The sequence below is a fragment of the Scleropages formosus genome, chromosome 4 (genome assembly GCF_900964775.1).
Source record: "Scleropages formosus chromosome 4, fSclFor1.1, whole genome shotgun sequence".
NCBI classification, from domain to species: domain Eukaryota; kingdom Metazoa; phylum Chordata; class Actinopteri; order Osteoglossiformes; family Osteoglossidae; genus Scleropages; species Scleropages formosus.
The window spans coordinates 11,942,746-11,964,253 of NC_041809.1; the positions used below are offsets into that span (position 1 = coordinate 11,942,746).

Consider the following 21,508-nt stretch of genomic DNA (forward strand, 5'->3'; position numbering starts at 1 on the left):
GTGCTCTGAAATGGTTTACAAGTAAACTACACATAGCAAGAATATATTTTCTATGTGTACCTCTTGTGCTATCGCTGCCATCTCGATTAGTGGATATAGAATGTGTGACTTCAGCTTTATGGCACCACCAGTTTGTCGTGAAAGATCAGCTCTATGGAAATCAGACAGAGAAGTAGAGAGAGGATGACATTTTCTCACAGTGCTCACCTGTCTTTGCCAAGTGTTGCGGATGAAACTGGAAGTGCATTGATTTTCTGCCATTGATTCTGTTGAAACTGTGATTTTTCTTGAAATTGCAAGTGAGAAAAAGTCTTAGTAAAGTACATCAGCAAACTCAAGGCATTAGGGAGGGCTGAGAGAGTGTGAAAGGAAAATATATTTTGTATATCTATGTTTATTTTTATTCCAAAGAAAAGAAAGAAATCCACACATTTAGAGTATTTCAGCATTTTCTTTAACTCATGCTTTAAATGGAAAATTTCTTAATCTATGTAGTTAAGAGGTGAAATTTATGGCGGTAAAATCCGCACAAAAAGAAAACAGAACTGTGCATCCCGCAAATGATTCTCGGACACATGAAATGTAATCTCCCTGCATTTCCCAAAAGCATCTGCCAGCTTATTCATGTTTAATAGAGTCTAAATTAATGACAAACTCATCCCTGCAAATAAATTATTGCAAACATTGTCAAAAATTATAACCTTAGGAAATGAGTTTAGTTCAGGTGAAACCTCAGTGGAATTCTGCACTTGTATAGCTAATGCAGTTCAGCAGAGGATGACACATTCATTATAATGCATGACATAACATGCCATATTCTCCTCCTCTTCATTTTTAGTATGTTGACCTTATGATTAAACCACAAGAAATCACTATGTATTTGGGCTATTTAGGAGGGTGGTGTTGCCACCAGAATACTTTGCATGAGTTTTAAATGACTGTCCTTTTAAAGACAGATACAAAACTGTAACATTCATCCATTATCTGTAACTGTTTATTCAGTGCAGGGTCATGGTGATCTGAAGCCTATCCCAGACACATATGGTACAAAATAGGGTACATCCTGAGTGGGATGGCAGTCCATTGCAGGTAAAAATACACATACTCATCCTCTCACACAGATTTAGTAAGAGCAATTTAGACCCACTAATTCACCAGAAACACTTCAGAACACAGAGAAGAATACAGGAAAAAGAGAGAAGTTCCAGGCAGACTGAGCCATGTTTTAACTCATATGAAATAATTATTCATTTTTTTTATTATGATTATGATTTTGATTACCTGCTGTTCACTGCTGAATTCTGTTGAATTACAATATGGCCCAATTTCAGAGAAACTCGCAAGACGAGTTCTTTAAGTTCATAAGACTGAAAAGGGTTACAAAAAGATTTCTAAAAAAGATTGCACAAAAAAAAATTTTTATATTCTGTATTCAGGCAGATAATTTATAATGGAAGAAATGCAGTACCATTGCTAAGCTCCCTAAGAGTGGGTGTCAAAGATTAGTGCAAGGTATGCTGTTAAATTGTCAAACAAGTGACAAAGGACCCATAGTGACAGCTAAGCATCTGCAGGCACTTATTTGCATTCATAAGAATACTATTCTTGTTTAGCATGAGAAAAACACTGAATAACAGTGGTGGTAGAGCCCAGTCTAGGATTGAGCTGTAACATAGGGTTGTTGAGAGTAACCACCACCAGCAATAACCTACACAACCAGATTCTATACTCCACCAGTAGTTGGTCTGATTTTATTAAAGAAAGGGTAACCTGTAAGCCATATTTGCATGGATGAGCCATGCCAACAAACAAAAGAGAACCCTACCCTTAGTTATACCGATTTATCTTATACTATCAAAGAAACAAAAATATAACACACACACACACACACACACACACACACACACACACACACACACACACACACACACACACACACACACACATTTTCAGAACCGCTTGTCCCATACGAGGTCGCGGTGAACCGGAGCCTACCCGGTGACACAGGGCGTAAGGCCGGAGGGGGAGGGGACATACCCAGGACGGGACGCCAGTCCATCGCAAGGCACCCCAAGCGGGACTCGAACCCCAGACCCACCGGAAAGCAGGACTGTGGTCCAACCCACTGCACCACTGCACCCCCTCACACAAAAATATAACATTCTCACCTATCTCCTGACTAAAGAAAACAGGAGACAACTAAAAGAAAGTAGCACTCACCCCTTTCCCACAGTGAATTATTTACAATGCACATTTGAGGGTTTTTCCAAACTATTTACAAAGACCTCCCAGCACTTTCATTGCAGGTGGGTGATATATGGGTTCACATACTTTTTCCATCATTGACCTATATTGTTTAAACCATTAGTTCTGTAAATATATGGAAATGTGAAATATGTGGGTAATTTGTTCAGTGAGGCTCTTTATTTATTATTATGACTTAGGTGAAGAACAGATAACATCTTAAGCTCATTAATGCACAAGTCCAGATAATTCCAAAAGGTTCACAAACTTTTTTTCTCAGAGCTGTAAATGATTTTAAAGGTATCATTATCCAAGTGTACATCTGTAACTTATAATTTGTCTTGTGTACAACTAGGTAGCTCCTGTGGTGGCACTAAAAGAATATCTGCATTAGAGCAGTTAATCCAGGCTCTCCCTCAAAGTATTCATTTACACTGTTAACAAATGCCACTGACTGTGTAACCAGCTCATAGGTTTAAGACAACCCAAGACTTGTCCTCTGATCTGGCTCTAGTTGCTATGACAACCCAAATCCCTGCAAATAACATCACAAGTTTCTTGAGAGGGAATAGGAGGTACAGTAGAGGTGTGGGAGTGGGTTTGAATTGAAGAGGGTGATTAAGAGTCAAATTAATAGCACGAACAGTTGGGTTAAGCATAAGAAGCTGAATATGCACTTGATTAAAACAGCATGAGCATCTGCAACCACTGGAGACTGAGCCACCTTCAGAAAAATTACTAGGCTATTGCCCTGGAAAGGACAGAGAAATTATGGGAATTACATAAATAAAAGCAAAAATTGGCAAAATTAATAAAGGCATCTAAGAGGTAAAACAAAGATGTAACTGTTAATGTACAGTAGATGAATGAAGCCAAGTCAAAGGGTTTACAGGGAAAATCACACTGAGCTAATGATACTCTTCTCCAGTGGCCTGCTGTCCCTCTCCACAGTTCTGGGACTTATTATAGCCATATTGAAAAATAGATCATTAGAAAAAGTAATGTTCAGAATGTTTCTAGAATGGGTAACATTGAAATGCAGCCATAGAAGAAAGAGAATAAACTATGGACAGAGTTAACTAAAATAGCTCAAAATAGTTAATCTCACCAAGCAGTTCTAGGAATGCAACCTTTGCATTACACACTGCTGTAACAATCTTTGTGATTATGATGCACTAAGAGAGCTGTGGGAACATCCCATTGACTTGTATTTCAGTGATGATGAAAGGTTTTTTAAATGTACCAGGATCTTCTCTTCCTGCACCTCTCCATGCATCTAGGAACAAAACTTCAAGTCCATTCACAGAGTTTACGTTACACCAGTGTGTCCGCATAAGATGAGCCCAAGGACGTCTCGGCTGCATTTGAAATGTGCTCTGTGCACTTCTATACATCTATTCTGGCAATGTGATCCAAGCTCACTGCATCTGTGTTCAATAAAGTATTCAAAAGATCTTTAACAAAGCGTTTAATCTGTGTTCTTCTATATTCTTGTTAACCCCAGTCAAAATTCTGTATCTGATGGGTTATTACTTTTACACAATTGGCAAGAAAGTGTATTTTATTGTTATGGTGCACAAGAGAAGTGCTCTCTTCTAATATTTGGTTGGCTCAAGTGTCATCTGAACTGAAAAGTTACCATTTGAACTGAATAACTCATACAAATTCTGGAGTATCTCGACACCCTTGTGGAATTTCATAGTGTTACAAAATAGTATTTTGGCAACAGGAAAGAAAACTTGCCACGAGTCATGCATCAGTAAAGGGGATATGTTTGTCAGAAATGAATAATAGTGTGTCTCAAATTACAATAAATAAATGGAGAATTAGCATTCACAACGATAAATTCGCTTCAATTTATTTATGTTCTTGAACAATCCATTCTATTTGGGGAAAGTACTGGCAACAAATTTAATGTTTGAAAAATAAACATGATATAATACTTAAATGTTGTGTTTCATTTTGAACCATAACTATACTTCATTAAATTAATTGTTTGCGAAGCACAAGATATTTTTGATTGCTAATTACACAAACAGATTTAATTCAGTACATGCACACATACACAATTGCTTTGAAATTATTTCTGTACTCAGTTTTACAGAATATTTTGTTTTAAATAGTAACTAGAGCTGGATCTACAGTAGGTTTAATTAGGGCTCTGTCTGCTGATGTTGTAAGTAATGAATTTGAGTCTTATTTCTGCTTCGGTTCCATTGGAGGTCTTCAGTTTGATATTCACATATGATGTGCTACAGGCTTTTTCAGATTTGTTTTCAAGAATGTTTTCCACTGATAAGCAGAAGGAGATTCCATTGCATTTCTATTTATACCATGAAACTTGAAACACAAATATTTTATTTATTATATTTCTAGCCCGTATCAAAGAACTTTACCAATGAGTATTCTTCTCCTATGGGGGTGTAGTGGCGCAGTGGGTTGGACCACAGTCCTGCTTTCCGGTGGGTCTGGGGTTTGAGTCCCGCTTGGGGTGCCTTGCGACGGACTGGCGTCCCGTCCTGGGTGTGTCCCCTCCCCCTCTGGCCTTACGCCCTGTGTCACCGGGTAGGCTCCGGTTCCCCGTGACCCCGTATGGAACAAGCGGCTCTGACGGTGTGTGTGTGTGTGTGTGTGTATTCTTCTCCTAGTCCAAAAAACACAGAAACCCTGTATAATGCTGAAAACCAGGGCCAACTGCAGAAATCAACAACTTCATAAACCTAGCATGGAAATCCCTTCAAAATTTTTTTAAAATGTTAAATGACAGAGCAGCCATGCTTTTATCATGCTTAGATATTGACCTACTTCATCTAAATAATAGTATATGTTTCCACTACTGGAGTGCTTCTGGTAAATTGGGTTTTTAATAAAGATTTTACACTGATTTGTGCTGTTCCTTGTTCACCTGCAGATCTGGTGGCGGAGGCCAGAGACCGTGGGTGGTGGGCTCATGTGAGACCAGTAGAGGTAGGTGTCAGGGGGTTTGCGACCAAATCAGTTACATCATTGCTGGGGGAACTTGGTGTTAGCAGCAGTTCATTAAGGGTAGTGGTGAAGGACCTGTCTGAGGCTGGTAAGAAAGTGAGTCAGTGGTTATGGTTGAGAAGAGAGCAGGATAGCTGGGGTTACAGGTCGGAGGGAGGTGTGTAGTGGGGTAGTTGGGGTTACAGGGTAAAAGGTTGGAGGGTGGTGTGTAGTGGGGTAGTTGGGTTACAAGTTGGATGGTGGTGTACAGTGGAGTAGTTGGGTTACAGGTTGGAGGGAGGAGTGTAGTGGGGTAGTTGGGGATACAGGTTGGAGGGAGATGTGTAGTGGTTGTTAAAATCAGTGGCAGGCGGCTAGTACATTTACATTTTACATTTATTCATTTAGCAGATGCTTTTCTCCAAAGCGACGTCTCAGCAAAATAGAAATTTGTGCATTACATTAGGAGAAAGACATGGATCCAGACATATGATTCTTAAGTAAACCTAGTTTGTTACTTTCCACTTGATGCACCGATGTTCATCGCTCAAGTAGGTGCATAAAACACAGGATGGATGAATGCTGATAACCTTCCTACATTTTTTTTTTTAAAGATTCACAAACATTTACATAAAATACAGGAGTAGCGGCCTTACCTGGGGATGATCATAAAGTTACGGTGCATGAACATTAACACTATACATGAGCTGGAGACATCATGGGCAAAGTGAGTCCGGAAAAGGTGAGTTTTCAGACCCTTCTTGAATGTAGACAGAGTTTCTACAGTCCTGAGTAAGAGGGGGAGGTCATTCCACCACAAAAGTAAAGGGATGCAGCTGTTGGTATGTAAGAAGATGTGGCATTGTTAAGTGGGTTGGTTTAAATTTGTGCAATGGTGCATTTGCAACTTTTGTTCGCATGTAAGGAAGGGTAATGCATTGATGGACTATGTGGCGTAATGCATAAGGCATCTAACTTCGGCTCAGAAGCTTGAGGGGTCGAGTCCCTTTGTGGTTGATGCAGCCTTTGCATGTAGAATGACATTTAGTGAGCAACTTGCTTAAAATCTAAGTATTTAATTCTTGTTGTAATACTATAGTATTATTCAGTGATTGCAGCAAACAACAGAACAGCTTTAGGTTCCTAGTTTGGACATTTGGTAGCTTAGTGGTTAGAGCTACTGCCTTTAGACCAGAAGGTTGCAGGTTTGAATCTCATTTCTGGCTGTAGTACCCTTGAGCAAGGAACTAACCCTAAATTGCTCCAGTAGAATTACCTTGTTGTATAAATGGTTAAATAATTGTAAATAGATTAACACTGTAAGTGTCTTAGGAGAAAAGCATCTGATAAATGTAATCTGGGATGGTTTGTGGTGTTGGAGTGGTTGGGCCTGTGGAATTGCTGCATTTGTTGTGGAAGAAGAGCATCTAACAAAGGGGTCTGGGACATTAGACTGCATTGTTGCCTCTTCCTGAGGTGTCAGGGATGTAATTCAACAAAACCCTAAGAAAGGGAGATGCCCACTTGACAATTTCAGTTAAATACCCATGTTGGTACCATGTGGTGGCTGGGGTGGGGTTTAGCTGCTTGTTCTTGAGTCATGGAGATGTACGATGGCAGTGCTAGATGTGTTTCTCTGTGGCTTCATGGTTGGAGTTGAAGTTGGTTGGACTGGTTCCTTGTGTACAGTTGTAATATACATAGGGGGTAGAACATCTTATTCGGTGTATGTTGAATGACTGATCGTTCCTTCTTCTCAGCTTGGATCCAAAACAGTGTCAACAGAGTTAAAGTGTATGAAAATGAATACATGATTAGAATAGTATAAGAATCTGGAACCACTGGAGACCCATTAGCCTTTGTGAGATGACACTTTATTGTCATTATATGAAATACAACAGTTTCAATGGAAACTGTCCAGAGAAATCCAACCTCCAAACTTGCCAGTGTAAAATATAAATTTCATTTACTGTGCTATCTACTCTGTGGGAACATTTTAGAACTGCCACAGGTAAACAAGATCACAGCATGGATCCATACGCTTAGCACAGTGCTGTACTGAAATGGGTTAAGTCTTAAAATAACTCACAGATCAGTGTGCTATTTTCCATTTGATTTTAAGTTTCTGTAATGGAAGGTTTTTCCAGCCAAAAAAGCATTTATCTCTATTAAATCCCTGTCCTTATTAAAATAAACAGACCCTTTTGTGACAGCAAAATGTGCTATAATGTGAAGTACTTCTTCCACTGAATACTTCTGAGTACAATATCAGCCACAAGTTTAATTGTAGCTTAAATATAATTGTTTCAGTAAAGGTGCCACAAAGACATTAGCCAGGTTGGCTTTAGTCATTAGTTTCATCTCTCATTTTTTTAGTTTGAGTCTCTTCTCTCTACATAGGAGCTTAAATTATCAAGGTTTTTCACCCTATTCAGTGGAGTTGGGTAAGCTTTTGCTACTACACCATGTAGTCAAATAATTCTGGACAGGCCTTGATCACCACACCATCCACTCACTGTTAGTCGCTGGACCACTCACTCAATAGTGCCAGGTACTTATCAGTCATTGCACATTTAAATCTATGCCAGGAGCTGTGCTGCCTTTTTAAGAGAACACATCAGTTTTAAGTCTTTTTTCCTGTAAGAATCCTGATGTGACCTGAGAAGGTCCGGGGTACCAGATGTCACAGATGCAGAGGGGAGATAGGAAGTAAGATTTGGACACAAATGTGGGTTAGTTCATTTCGGGTCGCGGGGACAGACAGGAATCGAGGTCGTGGGTGGGCGTGGGTCTTCCAAGGCACGGATGTCTATTCAAGGGGCTAGCGAACTATCAAAACTGAGTGTATGGGCAGGAGGTCAGAAGCCAGGAAATCCAAGAATGAGGGACAAGGAGTGTAGAGGAGGAAGAAGTCGTGCTGAATCACAAGCCAAGAGGGTGGGTTCTGTAAGATTCCGCAACCCGGTGAGTTGACGGCACTCTTTTTCACCTGGCAGGTCTGATGTGGGGCAGGTGCGGTCGCTTGGCTCAATGGCGTGGGCGTGACACCAGATCTGTAGTAATTAAAAGAAAATAATAATTCTTTTTGTATGGTGACCACAGTAAATTGCATGCAAGCAGTGTGTTTGTAACAGTCTAACCAGGCAGTGATTTGATTTGAATTATAAACAAAGGGGGGTGCGGTGGCCCATTGGGTTTGGCTAGGTCCTGCTCTCTGGTGGGTCTGGGTTTCGAGTCCCACTTAGGGGTACCTCGTGATGGAATGGAGTCCTGTCCTGGGTGTGTCCCCTCCCCCTCCAGCCTTACACCCTGTGTTGCCGGCTCTGGTTTGCTGCAATCCCGTTCAGGACAATCAGCTTCAGCCAGTGTGTGTACAACAAGGTATGAAACACCTAGGGGGAAAAGGTTACATGGAGGCTATCACATGGAACTTGCACACATTCACTGGAGTATTCCTGTGTTAAGGAACATTGATGCTCACCAGCTCACCTGGGCAACAGGTCCTTGAAAAGTGGGCAGAAACTGAAGTACAGTATCTGGAGACCACCTGCTACATGTTGAGCTGCCATACTACCCTAAGATACACTATAATTTCAGAGGAGTGCTGTCCCTGTACACCTCAATTTCTGAATCAGACATGAGTAACAGCATAAGCATGTCCATAGGTGCATGGTAAACCATTCACAGCTTTCTATTAAACATCTGAGCATCATGTATGAAAATTTATATCTGATGTTGCTAATTTCCAGGGGGCTGCACTACCTAGATTCATAGCTGCAGAATATATTAAATAGTGATCCACACAGCAGCGTTTATTTCTGTAAATCACATATTTCTTTAGCTAGAGGAGCTAAAGGAATCTGCCGTGCTGCATCCACTACCATAAGTCAGTATTTTTCAGGGATTTTTTTTAGCTGTGCCAGCATTGAATTGTTGGCCCTTTCTCTTTTGAAGGTCTTTCTGAGGAATTCCTGGAATTGGTGAAGCACATCTCAGCCAAATGCATGGCTCTGTTTTGAATTGGAGGGGGTGGAAAATGAATGCTTTGGAAAACACATAGCAATAGATGTCAAATAAAGACTATTTAAATTCAGATTAAGCTGAAAAGCACACTTTCCGCTTCAGATGCAGCTCAGTTACAAAATACTGCTCTTTCCATTCCTTGCATATTTCCTGTATTCAGAGGCGGTTCATTACTGTATTTCCCCAATGGCCTTTGTGCAATTTGGTTGCTTTGTGTTGGAATGTTTAAAACTGATATCTGTAGAATTATACTTAGCTTTTGTTTTCTCCTTACGGAGTGAAGATGAAAGCTCTTGAAAACTATAGTTCTCAGAATAAAGCTAATGAACATCCAGTACATAATTTATACTTTTCATATGGGTGGCTTTACCATTGTTCAGTAGCAATTATTACAAGGACCAATATTTTTATAAGATTCATTGTGGATCCAGGAATCTTCTCGGTTAATTATGATCATCATGTTACGTACAGTACATAGGTATGAGGTCACTGAGGAAAAAACTCAAATATGGCACTTGTTGAAAAGACGACTGCATGAGTTCACCCTTGTTTGTTGGCCAGACGGCACACCTTTCGTGATACATGTTTAAGTCCCACCCCCTACCCGTTTTTAATCAATTTGTGATCGCGCTCACTTATGGAAGGTGTGGCAGTAAACAGAGGTTTTTTAAGCCTTTGTAACGCTGATGGATGATGATGATGGATGATGATGATGATGTTGAAAAGACAGAATGGTAAGAGCAAAAGGAAAAATAGGAGCTGTTCAGGACAGCACCGAAATACTTGAATCCATCAGTTCCACACTCTATCCAGCTCCTGGTCCAGGATATGACGATATCTTGGACCACTGCAGCAACTACTGCAGCACTCTCCTGTCTGCTCTGCTTGACAGAAGGCTAGGGTACAAGTTATGTTGAGCAAACCAATGGCTTCCCATGAGTCTCCTCTCCTTGTCTTTCTCCATTGCCTTTCTATAGTTGCTCATATCAAGTTCAAGACTCAGGTTATGGCCTTCATAGACAGTCAAAGGAGTATCACCTGGGTACCTACAGAACATGCTTTCAGTCTGTACACCCCAGTAAGAATGTGGCGCTCCTCAACCTCTGACTACCTAACTCTGACAAGGGGTCCATAATGGAGAGCCCACCAATTCTCAGTCTTGTGGTTGGAAAAAATTCCCTGTGTCGCTCGGAACTGCTGAATCCAATTCAGCATTCAAGAAGGATCTCAAAACTAATCTCATTCAAACCCAGTTCTCTCCCTGGCCTCTGACAGTTTTGTAATTTTGCATCTTCTGTTATTTTTATCTATGCATCTTGGTATTTGTATTTCACTTCTGTATGTAGCTGCTATAACGTGTGTGTTTGGAAATGGTGTTATGAGATAAACAGGCTGTGCTGTAATAACCATATGTTTACACCTAAGCCCTCTGTGTGCTATGAAATGCACTTTTGTGTATCCTGAGTTGTTCACTCCTTTAGAAAGAATGTTCTGGCAAATGAATTATGTAAATGTAAATATTTACAATAAGCAGTCAGAGAAAAAGCCTGACGGCTTCCAATCAGCTCTATTTCACAAGTATTCCTACAATATTTTCACAATCTGAAAAAGTCCTGTTTCACAAAGTTTACAGTTATACTGGGGCACTGTATTGCCAGAATTTTAAATAATGCTTCAAATTCGTAAGCATTTATATTGCAGAGATATAAAACACAGTCCAAAAAAATAAAATTGCAATACTGATGCTGCGCAAATCCATGTAGTTATGTTTATAAACCACTTGGGTTTTGCATGAATGAAAATGGCAGCTGTTTTACACAAACAAAAATGACAACAGACATCATTTGCCATTATATTTGAGTACCTGGCCTTAACAATTCCAATCTATTCTCCTTTTAAGTTATTTGCAAACATCTGCACACTTTCCCCCTCTTTTCAGCTGACAGTCAACAAGATTGCATTTTTGTACCACTGAATGATTTCAGTTTATATTTACATTTATTTATTTAGCAGGAGCTTTTCTCCAAAGCACCTTCCAATGAACTCTATGGAGTGTTATCAGGCCACACACCTTATTCACCAAGGTGACTTACACTGCTAGATACACTATTTACAATAGGTCACTCATCCATACATCAGTGGAATACACTCTCCCTGTCACTCACATGCTATGGGTGAACCTGAACAGCATGTCTTTGGACTGTGGGAGGAAACCAGAGGACCCGGAGGAAACCCACACAGACACGGGGGAACATGCAAACTCCGCACAGACTGAGCGGGGATCAAACCCCCAGGTGTTGTGAGACAGTAGATCTCCCCAGTGCACCCCAATTCTTTTCATGCTGAGTCCACCCTTTATGTAAGGTAACACACCAGGTCAATGTCTTTCACACCTCATTCTTCTCTTTCACACCACCTATTAACCTACCATAGAAAGATAGCTTTAGTATTTATTCTCATCTACCCTGCTATAACTGATTGACTGAGTGCAACTACATGTCAATCATTCTATTTTTAGAATGCTTTAGGGACTCAAGGTAAACTGTATGAAAACCTGGTGATTCTGCCATATTTACAAATTTGTTTACATCCTCAGATCCCATATTTTTCAAATGCAGGTTATTCTAAAGACAAATGAGGAAAGATGAGGAAAAATTCTCATATACTTTAATTCTTAGGTCTATTTTTACCACAACACAACAATTTATTCCCAAAATCTGAAGACAAGTTTCAAAACTTCTTATCCTAGTGTGGGGCCATCAATAAAAATGGGTTTATACTGCCACTTTGCGCTAGCTTGGTTATTTGGACTCAGGTATTGTTGTTAAAGAGTCTGGACACACTTCTACACACCCATATTTATGGTTTAGTAACTTATATCATGAATAATACAAATTATATTCTTCATAGTTGGCATGGCATCTACCCTTAAGGAGAAACATGGCAGAATTTTGTCCACATGTTGCGTGATTTCCCTGAACTTTTCAGTGGATCAGGAAGTATTCCATTTCTTTTTTAGGACATTAGCAGTCAAGACTTATGGCATGTCTCTCTACGTGTTAATTATTTAACAGATTATTCTGTTCATTCTGCTTGCTTGCAATTTGTCCACTCTACCTTCATACATTTCTTTAAAGGTTAAAATAACTGTTAGGGAACACTTATTAAAAGGATTTATCATTAAAAACATTTTACTGGTGATTGTCCTCATAATCTTATTGCTCAAAGGCAAGAGTCCCCCACCAGTTTGTCTTATCTTGTCTGTGCAACACCCACTGCTGCAAATGAATATTAAAAATAAATTAATAAATTAAGGTGTTGGATAGTATGATGTCCAGGGAGTTGATTACAGACACGTTCACTGGCTGTTTTTCCAACACGCATTCTTGAACTCCTGTGAATTTACCTAAAGGAAAGACAGAGCCTTGAGACTCAGTGTGGTGCTCCCCAGAGGGATGAATAGGAAATCCAAGAGGGATTTTGAACATGTGTGGAAATAAATTATGGAGAACACCTTGAGATGGATTTACAAAATATGTCCTTAAATGGGAAGAGCATCTACAAAAATAAATTGGCTTGAGCTGCATGTTTGGATAGAAGTAACAATTCCTGCATTAGGCTGAAAGATGGTGTGTAGCCGTATTGTGTCTCGTGACCCATTGTAAGTAGTGTATCAAGCAGTGTAAGTCACCTTGATGAATAAGGTGTGTGGGCTGATAACACTACATAGAGTTCATTGGAAGTCATTTTGAAGAAAACTGTCTGTTAAATAAATTAACGTAAATGTAAATGTACCTGCTGGTATGCCCACAGGCTGATCCCTACACCTCAAAGAGCACAGCACCTACTCACAATGTCAAGAGACTTTAGAAGTCTACTGTTTAGCAGAAAAAATACATATTTTCTGTCCACCCACAGCCTTAACCATGACATCTGCATTGCCCCTATTATAGCATCTTCCTCATCTTTTTTCCCCTTCTGTTTTTTTGGCTCCTGGAAGGAGGGTTGGAGCTTGTTCAAGAAGGATCTAACATTTGTGTTTATTATATCAATTTAAATTCATATATTATATCTACATATCTGGAACTGTGCCCATTTTTCCAGTTTTGCATGATGCCATAAGCAACATGCAGCAAAGCCAGGTAGGAATGACCAGAGGGAAGTAAAAAAGTCAAACGTGGTACTGAAGTACATTTACATTTATTCATTATGCTGATGCATCTGTCCAAAGCAACTTTCAAAGTTAAGCTACTTACAATTATTTACCCGTTTATACAGCTGAATAGTTTTACTGGAAGGGGTGCGGTGGCACAGTGGGTTGGACTGGGTCCTGGTCTCCTGTGGGTCTGGGGTTCGAGTCCCGCCTTACGACAGACTGGCGTCCTGTCCTGGGTGTGTCCCCTCCAGCCTTTTGCCTTGTGTTTCCAGGTTAGGCTCTGGCTCTCCGCAACCCCGTATGGGACAAGTGGTTTCAGATGTGCGTGTGTAATTTTACTGGAGCAATTTATGGTAAGTACCTTGCTCAAGGGTACTACAGCTGGACGTGGGAATCAAATCTGTGACCCTTGGGTCGAAAGGCAGCAGCTCTAGCCACTACGCTACCAGCTGTCCTCAAGCAAAATACTACTACTTTCAAAACATAATTACTCTCATTGAAGTAAAAGCACTCATCTAAAAACAGTCCAGTAAAGGTAAAAAATCAGGTTTACAAAGGAACCACAGAAAGTGCACTGACCAACTACATCACTGCCTAGTATGGGAACTGCAGTGTCTCTGATTGCAAGTCCTGCAGTGGATAGTGAACATTGCAGGAAGGATCATCAGAGCCCCTCTCCCTTCCATGGAGGACGTTTACCGCATACCGTGTCCCCCCCCCCAAAGCCTTCAGCATCACACCTGACCCCACCCATCCCTTCCACAGTCTCTTCATCCTCCTGCCGTCCGACAGAAGAAACCGCAGTATCCTTACCGCTATCTCCAGACTCTGCAACAGCTTTTTTCCTGAGGCTGTGAGAATCCTTAACACCACCTTCAGACCATCCATGCACCGCAAACACAAAAGAAAAGGCTGCACAGGTCATTCGAACAAGGCACATGCCACTTTGTACAAAAAGCACACATCACTATGAAGCAAAATAATATTTTATGCAATAACTGAATCCTCCAAACCTCTGCACCAAAGTTGGGCGTTACCTTCCAGAAATCTGCCCGAACTGTTGAATTCTGAGCACACACTGCCCCTTATCCATTTATTGTGCTCCTATAGCCTACGCCACTGTCTCTAGCACTGCAGTGTAAATTATATGCCCTGCATGGGTTTCTTTGTACTGTACATTATATGTAAATCTTTTTAGTATTATTTATATTTTCTGTGTATATTGCTGCCAGACTCTGGCATGTGTACTGCATGTCCTATGTGGCACACTGGTCCCAAGACATTTACATTTATTCACTTAGCAGACACTTTTGTCCAAAGCAACTTACAACAGATACTATGTAGTGTTACTAGGCCACACCTTATTCACCAAGGTGACTACACTGCTAGATACACTACTTACAAGGGGTTACTCATCCATGCATCAGTGAAACATACTCACACACTATAGGGGAACCTGAACAGCACATCTTCGGACCATGGGAGGAAACCCACACAGACACAGGGAGAGCATGCAAACTCCACACAGACCAAGCAGGGATCAAACCCACATTCTCTTGCACCACCCAGGCACTGTGAGACAGCAGTGCTACATGCTGTGCCACTTTGCTGCCAAAAGAAACACACATTCCTTCCCCTGTATGTGTAACTCACCTATAGCTGGAGTGAAAATAAAGCTGGCTTTGAGGTCAAAAAAACTACTCAAAAGAGCTGTAAGGAAACCCTGCATAACTTCATAATGCAAAAAACTGAGAAACACAACCCTACTAAGAAGTAGCAAAGGTGGTTTTCTTATGTTCCATGCTTTCATAATCATACAGGTACAGTTTATTATACATCCCAAAGATAGCAGTGATAGGCACTTGAACGTTGCAGAACGAGTAGTGTGAAAACTCTTCTCCAGGAGATATGTAATGAGGGCAAAAGCACTGGACTCATTGTTCTTGACAGAGTCAGTTTCACAGTTGTGAGGAAATCCATTTCCTCTTTTAGAAATGTACTTTTACTCATTGTAAAATTTAATGTAACGCACAGTTGCCGCACCAGTGATTCTCATTTAGTGCTTTTGAGCACATGTCCGTTCGTTCCTTGTTCCAACCATGCATAACGTGAGTTTATTTTTTCACGTGTGTGAAATAATTAGCTGTCTGTCTTGGTTCACTAGTTGTATGACTTTAATTAGTTAAATCAGATTGTTTTCTGCCTGAATGGACCAGTTTCTTACACAGTCCAACTGAATGACAAGCAGTTTTTAATAGAAGGATGTATGTATGTCTTTTCACATTTCAAGAAATGACCTGAGATGGCCTTTAAGTACTGAAATCAAGACATCACATTTCCTTGCCCCAGTCCATTACTGGCTGCGGTTCTCAAGCAGTGATTCCATTTCATCCCAGACAAAAGCTTTTCTCCAAGTCCCTCTGACAGAATGAATTCCACTAGTGCTGAAAGAAGGTCCATTGAATGTTAGGATCAATTTTTGTCACCCGCCATATGATATGGATTTTGAAGGACTCCCCTGTTCCATTTAAACCTATTATTATATCCAACCTACACCGTCAACCTCTGGTGCTGACCTTTGACACGTGACAATATTTTAGAGAGAATATGTGTTCTCACAGTCAAGTGCATGTGTTATTAGAGAACTCGGAGTTCCAAACCTGCAGTCTTAAACTCCTGCACTTTCTTGACTAGCCTAAGAGCAAATAGACACTTTTACCTGTTCTCCTTGACTGCATCCATGTCCTCCATTTTTGAGATGGGTTATTTATATCAGTCACCTCTGAGGCCTTTAATTTATCAGTGCCCCGCAATCCGATTGGAAACTCAATAAATCTACATTACCATCCACTCCTGGGGTTTTTCCACTCCTCTTTAAAACTCCAGGGGTTATACCTATGTACTTCCATTCCTCTCAAGAAGCATGCTGTAAAAGTTTGGGTGGAGGGATGATTAACCACCCTGTTCCACCCAGCCTGGCATCCTGACATTAGCAAAAGGCCAAGCGTGAAGTTGATTTAAAATTTCTGCTCCTGTTAAGTTTCAAAAATAGTCACTAATTTTCAATTGCCCTTATGAAACAAACTTATTTTCTTCTGTACTCAACATTACATTTATTCACTTAGCTCCAAAGCAACTTACTATGGATACTAGGTAGCGTTATCAGCCCACACACACCTTATTCACCGAGGTGACTTACACTGCTAGATACACTACTTACAATGGGTCACTCATCCATACATCAGTGAAATACACTCTCTTTGTGTCACACACTAGGGGTGAACGTGAACAGCATGTCTTTGGACTGTGGGAGGAAACCAGAGCACCCAGAGGAAACCCACATAGACAACATACAAACTCCACAGAGACTGAGCAGGGATCAAACCCATGTTCTCTCGCACCACTACTTGCTGTGCCACCGGGCTGCTTACATTAGGGATGTGGACCTCTCTGGTCTTGTGATTTGTGTCTTGCAAATGGCCGACTTTCCGTTACAAATACAAGTGGTCCTTGATTTACGATGGGGTTACATTCCGCGAAACCCATCGTAAATCGAAAATATCGTAAGTCGAAAATGCATTCAACACACCTAACCTACCAAACATCATAGCCTAGCATACATTACATGCGATGACCATTACAGGCTTACCGCCGTCATGCTGGGAAGTTATCTTGAGTTTCTCTTTAAGAGTAATTGCCCTCCTCTTCTTTTTTCCCACCAGTAGAAGGAGACACAGATGGGCAAATCTGTGATATTATGGATACACAAAACACAACTTAGATACAGAGGGGATATCTGTATAGTGACCACGTGACAGACTGGGAGATGCCGCTGCCCAGCATCACAAGAGAGTTCACACCACATATTGCTTGCCTGGGAAAAAATCTAAATTCAAAATTCGGAGTACAGTTTCTACTGAATGTCTGTCGCCAGCTCACAATTGTAAAGTCGAAAAATCGTTGCGTTGAACCATCGTATTTAGAGGAGCATCTGTACGACAGAACACATTTACATTTGTTCATTTAGCAGACTCTTTTCTCCAATGCGACGTACATCTCAGAGAAAATACAATTTGTGCATTACATTAGGAGAAAGAGAGACAAAGTTGCAGACATGAGATTCTTAAGTAAACCTAGTTTATTTCTTTCCACTTTATGCACCAATGCTCATTGCATGAGTAGGTGCATAAAACTCAGGATAGACAAATCCTGATAAACTTCCTACAATTTTTTTTTTTTTTTAAGGTAAAGGCTTATCTGCACATGATCATAAAGTTGCGGTGCATGAACATTTACACCATACATGACACAACACCTCTAAATATGCAAAGATAGTCTTATGTATATTTTAATTAAGTGTTAAGCTACTTAAATGTTGAGGGGGGTGTGGTGACGTAGCAGGCTTGACCGGGTCCTCCTCTCTGGTGGACCTCGGGTTTGAGTCCCGCTTGGGGTGCCTTGCAACAGACTGGCGTCCCGTCCTGGGTGTGTCCTCTCTCCCTCCAGCCTTGTGCCCTGTGTTTCAGGTTAGCCTCTGGCTTGCCGCGATCCCACTTGCGACAAGTGGTTTCAGTCAATGTGTGTGTGTGCACTTAAATATTTTAAATGGGTTAATTTTATTCTGCTATCATCACAGCTCTGAACAGATAAAATTTGAAAACGTTATGTCTACAATCCCATGTTCAATGCAGACAATGAAGTAAATAAAAATGTTCTTTCTGTCTTTGATGTCCTCATTTCATGGTAACAGAGAGTAAGACAAGGTAATATTTTCTATTGTCTTCAATACAAAAGGTACCCAAAAATCATTCTTTGAGTGTTACCTTCAGAAGGAAAAGTTTGCTATAGGTGTAGTTACCTTATAGTAACAGTGAAGTTGAAGTTAAATGTTGGAAAATTGCCGTGAAAAGTGAAATCCCTTATATCTAATAAACTTTGTACTCAGTTCACAAGTTTTGCACATTTAGCAGAGTTTTGCAAAAGTACGAACTTAGTTTAAATATTTTTTCACACTTTCTGTTAATGGGGGGGCACAGTGTTGCAGTGGGTTGGACCAGATCCTGCTCTCTGGTGGGTCTGAGGTTTGAGTCCCACTTGGGGTGCCTTGCGACGGACTGGTGTCCCACCCTAGGTGTCCCCCCCCAACCCCACGCCCCGCGTTGCTGGCTTGGGCTCCGGCTCCACGCAACCCCGCATGGGACAAGCAGTTCAGACTTTCTGTTAATAATCGTGCTTTGACAGACAGACATTACACTGGTAATATTTTCATAATGAAAAGCTTTTAAGTAGTGGTACAATTTCAGAAAACATTGCAGGTAGTTTCAGTGCAATGACTTTCTCAGTAAAAAAAAAACAGCAGAATGCATTTATAAAGTATGTAAAATGAGTTCTGATGTTGAATGGCTTCTGACTGTACCCTTGAGCAGATTTTCTTAACTTGAATTTTATCACAGAAATGGTGAGCTCTGTAAATGGCTTTGAATAAAACCCATCTCCAAGCAAATAAAGTAACTAACGTGTGCAGTGCTCTGCGCGTCTGTCATTATTGTCGACTTGCTCCAGCCCCAGCAGAAAACACTGAGGTGAAATGTAATGGTGCACATTCAGAAAGTCATTACAAGGTCCTTTGCCTTGGCTCCTTAAGTTTCTCCAATGCCTAGAGCAGCAAATGGTCAGCTGCCTTCCAAATTGCCAAAGAAATTGGACCTGCCTAAAGGTGCGTGCCAATTATATTCAGTTCCCTTGAGATCACCCTCTTTACCCACTCGCTGCTGGAACCATGTGGCAACTGGAACCTCCTCTCACGGAGTCTCACTCCACAGCCCATCTCACGGATGTTGCGGAGTTCACCAAGAAGGAACCCCAATCTGTCCAAAGGCATGGAAAGGAATAATAAGATTGGGAGCCTCCACTTAACTGAGGGCCAAAAGTAATTGGTTCTAGGCCTGATTGGCATTGCCAGTAAAGGTCGGAAGAGCTCCAGAACCTCTACCCACTGTGCCAAATAAAATAAATTGCATCTTGAAACAGTCTGCCCTTTACTCAGTCACCCAACTCCACCATCACACCATCCCCCTCCCCGATCAGCAGCCCAAAGGTCATAGAACATACCCAGAACTTCAGAATTGGGACAGGCTGATGAATGCAGTAGTTTCCCTGAACCAAGTATTTTCCCAAAACTACTGGTGAGAGTAATAAGGGCTGTGAGTTTAAGCACTTGTAAAACGTACAAAGAAAGGATTTACATGAGTATCAGAAAATTACTTGAAAAATATTGATCTTTTCAAGAAAGATAACCAAGGCTAGTAAGGCCTTCATTTTTCTATATCTGCCTTTCTTAAAAATAGACTGCAGTCCTTTATAGTCATTCGAAAAAAAAAAAAATCTGTATAGCCTATTACTAACAGATAGTAAAAATCAAAAAAGACATTCTTGTGACTGCAGCTTCTCCATAGCCACTCAAGAGTGCAGTTGATGGGTTAGGGTTGTTGGGCTAGATGCTGTATGATGGTATTGCTCAGAACGGGACTCAGAGTAGATGCTTTAATGTTGGGAGCTGGGCTTTTCAGATGGTGCTTCCCATAAAGCCAAAGGGCCAGTGTACTCTAGGGGATCATTACAACATCTAGGGTCACTACCAGGGCACTGATGAAGCAAAAGAGACACTCATGCACATGTTTTTCTTACTGTTCACACAACAACGCTAGCATACAAGGCTTGAGGAGTCCATATCGGCTGTCACAGTTTTTAAACAGGTTGGACCATGTACCTGTCAGAGGATGCTGCAGCAACCCAACGATGAACTATGATCCACTTTCCCCAATGTACAGGCTCCTCGTATAAGAAATTGTTGGCGTTACGGGGTTTCTGACGATGCAGAAATTTTCTAGTTTATAATGGCGGATGCTTCACTTGCCCATTCTAGAATAGGATTTCTTAGAGAGGAAATACAACCAAAGAATGTCAGTAACACACAGCTAAACAGATCAAGAGTGTAGGACCACCTTAATTCAACTCACAATGTTAGTCTACTTACAGCTATGTACCAATTTATACAGCTGTATGTTTTTTCCTGGTGCAATTTAGGGTAAGTACCTTGCTCAGGAGTACTACAGCTGGAGGTGGGATTTGAACTTGCATCCAAAGCCAGTAGGGCTCACCACTACATACCAGCTGTCCCCCACAGACCACAGTTTGGGTCTGTTGTTTGAGACTGTTAGTTAACAGTAACGTGACAAATGTTGCGCATATTAATGGGATGAAAAAATTAACAAATAGGCATGGAATTAGGAGTTTGCAAAGACAACATATTTATTCAGTCATGTTGCACAGAGTTTTAAAAAAAAAAAAAAAAAAAAAAAATTTTGTTATTTCTATTTTTACAGAACCTGACCAGCAAATAAATTGAAGAAAATGACTTCATCGTGAATTTTGAGTAACAAATTACAACCATACTTCTGGTTTCAACTGTGCTTGTTGAGGAGCTAGTGGAGCCATTATTAAAGTTTAAAGTGGTCAACAGATAAGCTCATTTCATCCAATCTGTTGAAAAAAGTGGAACTTGGAGCGAATACGGCGCAGACTTTATTATAGTCTCAGTCTGAAACAGAACCAAAGAGAGATCAGCCAAATAAAACTCAGTCTGTTGTATTACATGTTCCTTCAGCCTCAATACTGTACAACATTTAAAGTGCATTCAATTTTTTATTTTAATATTACAAGTTTAACAATTTAGTAATTATTTCACATACAGTCTTGATATACATTTAAAATAACATTCTCAGTTTTTGTTTCTTACTATATTGCACACATACCAAGGAAGTTACATGAGAACATTGTAGTAATTATCCATCAGTTTCAAATCAACAATTTTAGGAAAACAATTTAATCAAAATGAAAACAAACGAACCTGCATTACAGTGTCCGGTCTTAAAAGCAGCACTATTTTAAGCAGTTACCAGATTTTACTGTATGTTTTAAGTCTGTCAGTGAAGTGATAAGTTATTGGGTAAAGAGAATTACAAAAACTGATGTAGTTTATATGTGTGCAATGCAAATACCTATGAAATATATGGCAGTCTCATTGCATATACAGGAACAGCTAGAGCTGTGTAGCTTTGA

The 21,508-nt window shown here is 40.5% G+C and overlaps 1 protein-coding gene across 1 annotated transcript in view; it reads right to left on the bottom strand.

Moving 5' to 3' along the window:
• Positions 1-7,070: 7,070 nt before the first annotated feature.
• ccser2a (coiled-coil serine-rich protein 2a) overlaps positions 7,071-21,508 on the bottom strand; it is an 81,636-nt gene continuing 67,198 nt past the window's right edge. Inside the window, exon 10 of the mRNA XM_018749586.2 lies at positions 7,071-8,261. Coding sequence (XP_018605102.2) covers positions 8,067-8,261 — 195 coding nt within the window. The 3' untranslated portion in view covers positions 7,071-8,066. The remainder of the gene's footprint in view (positions 8,262-21,508) is intronic.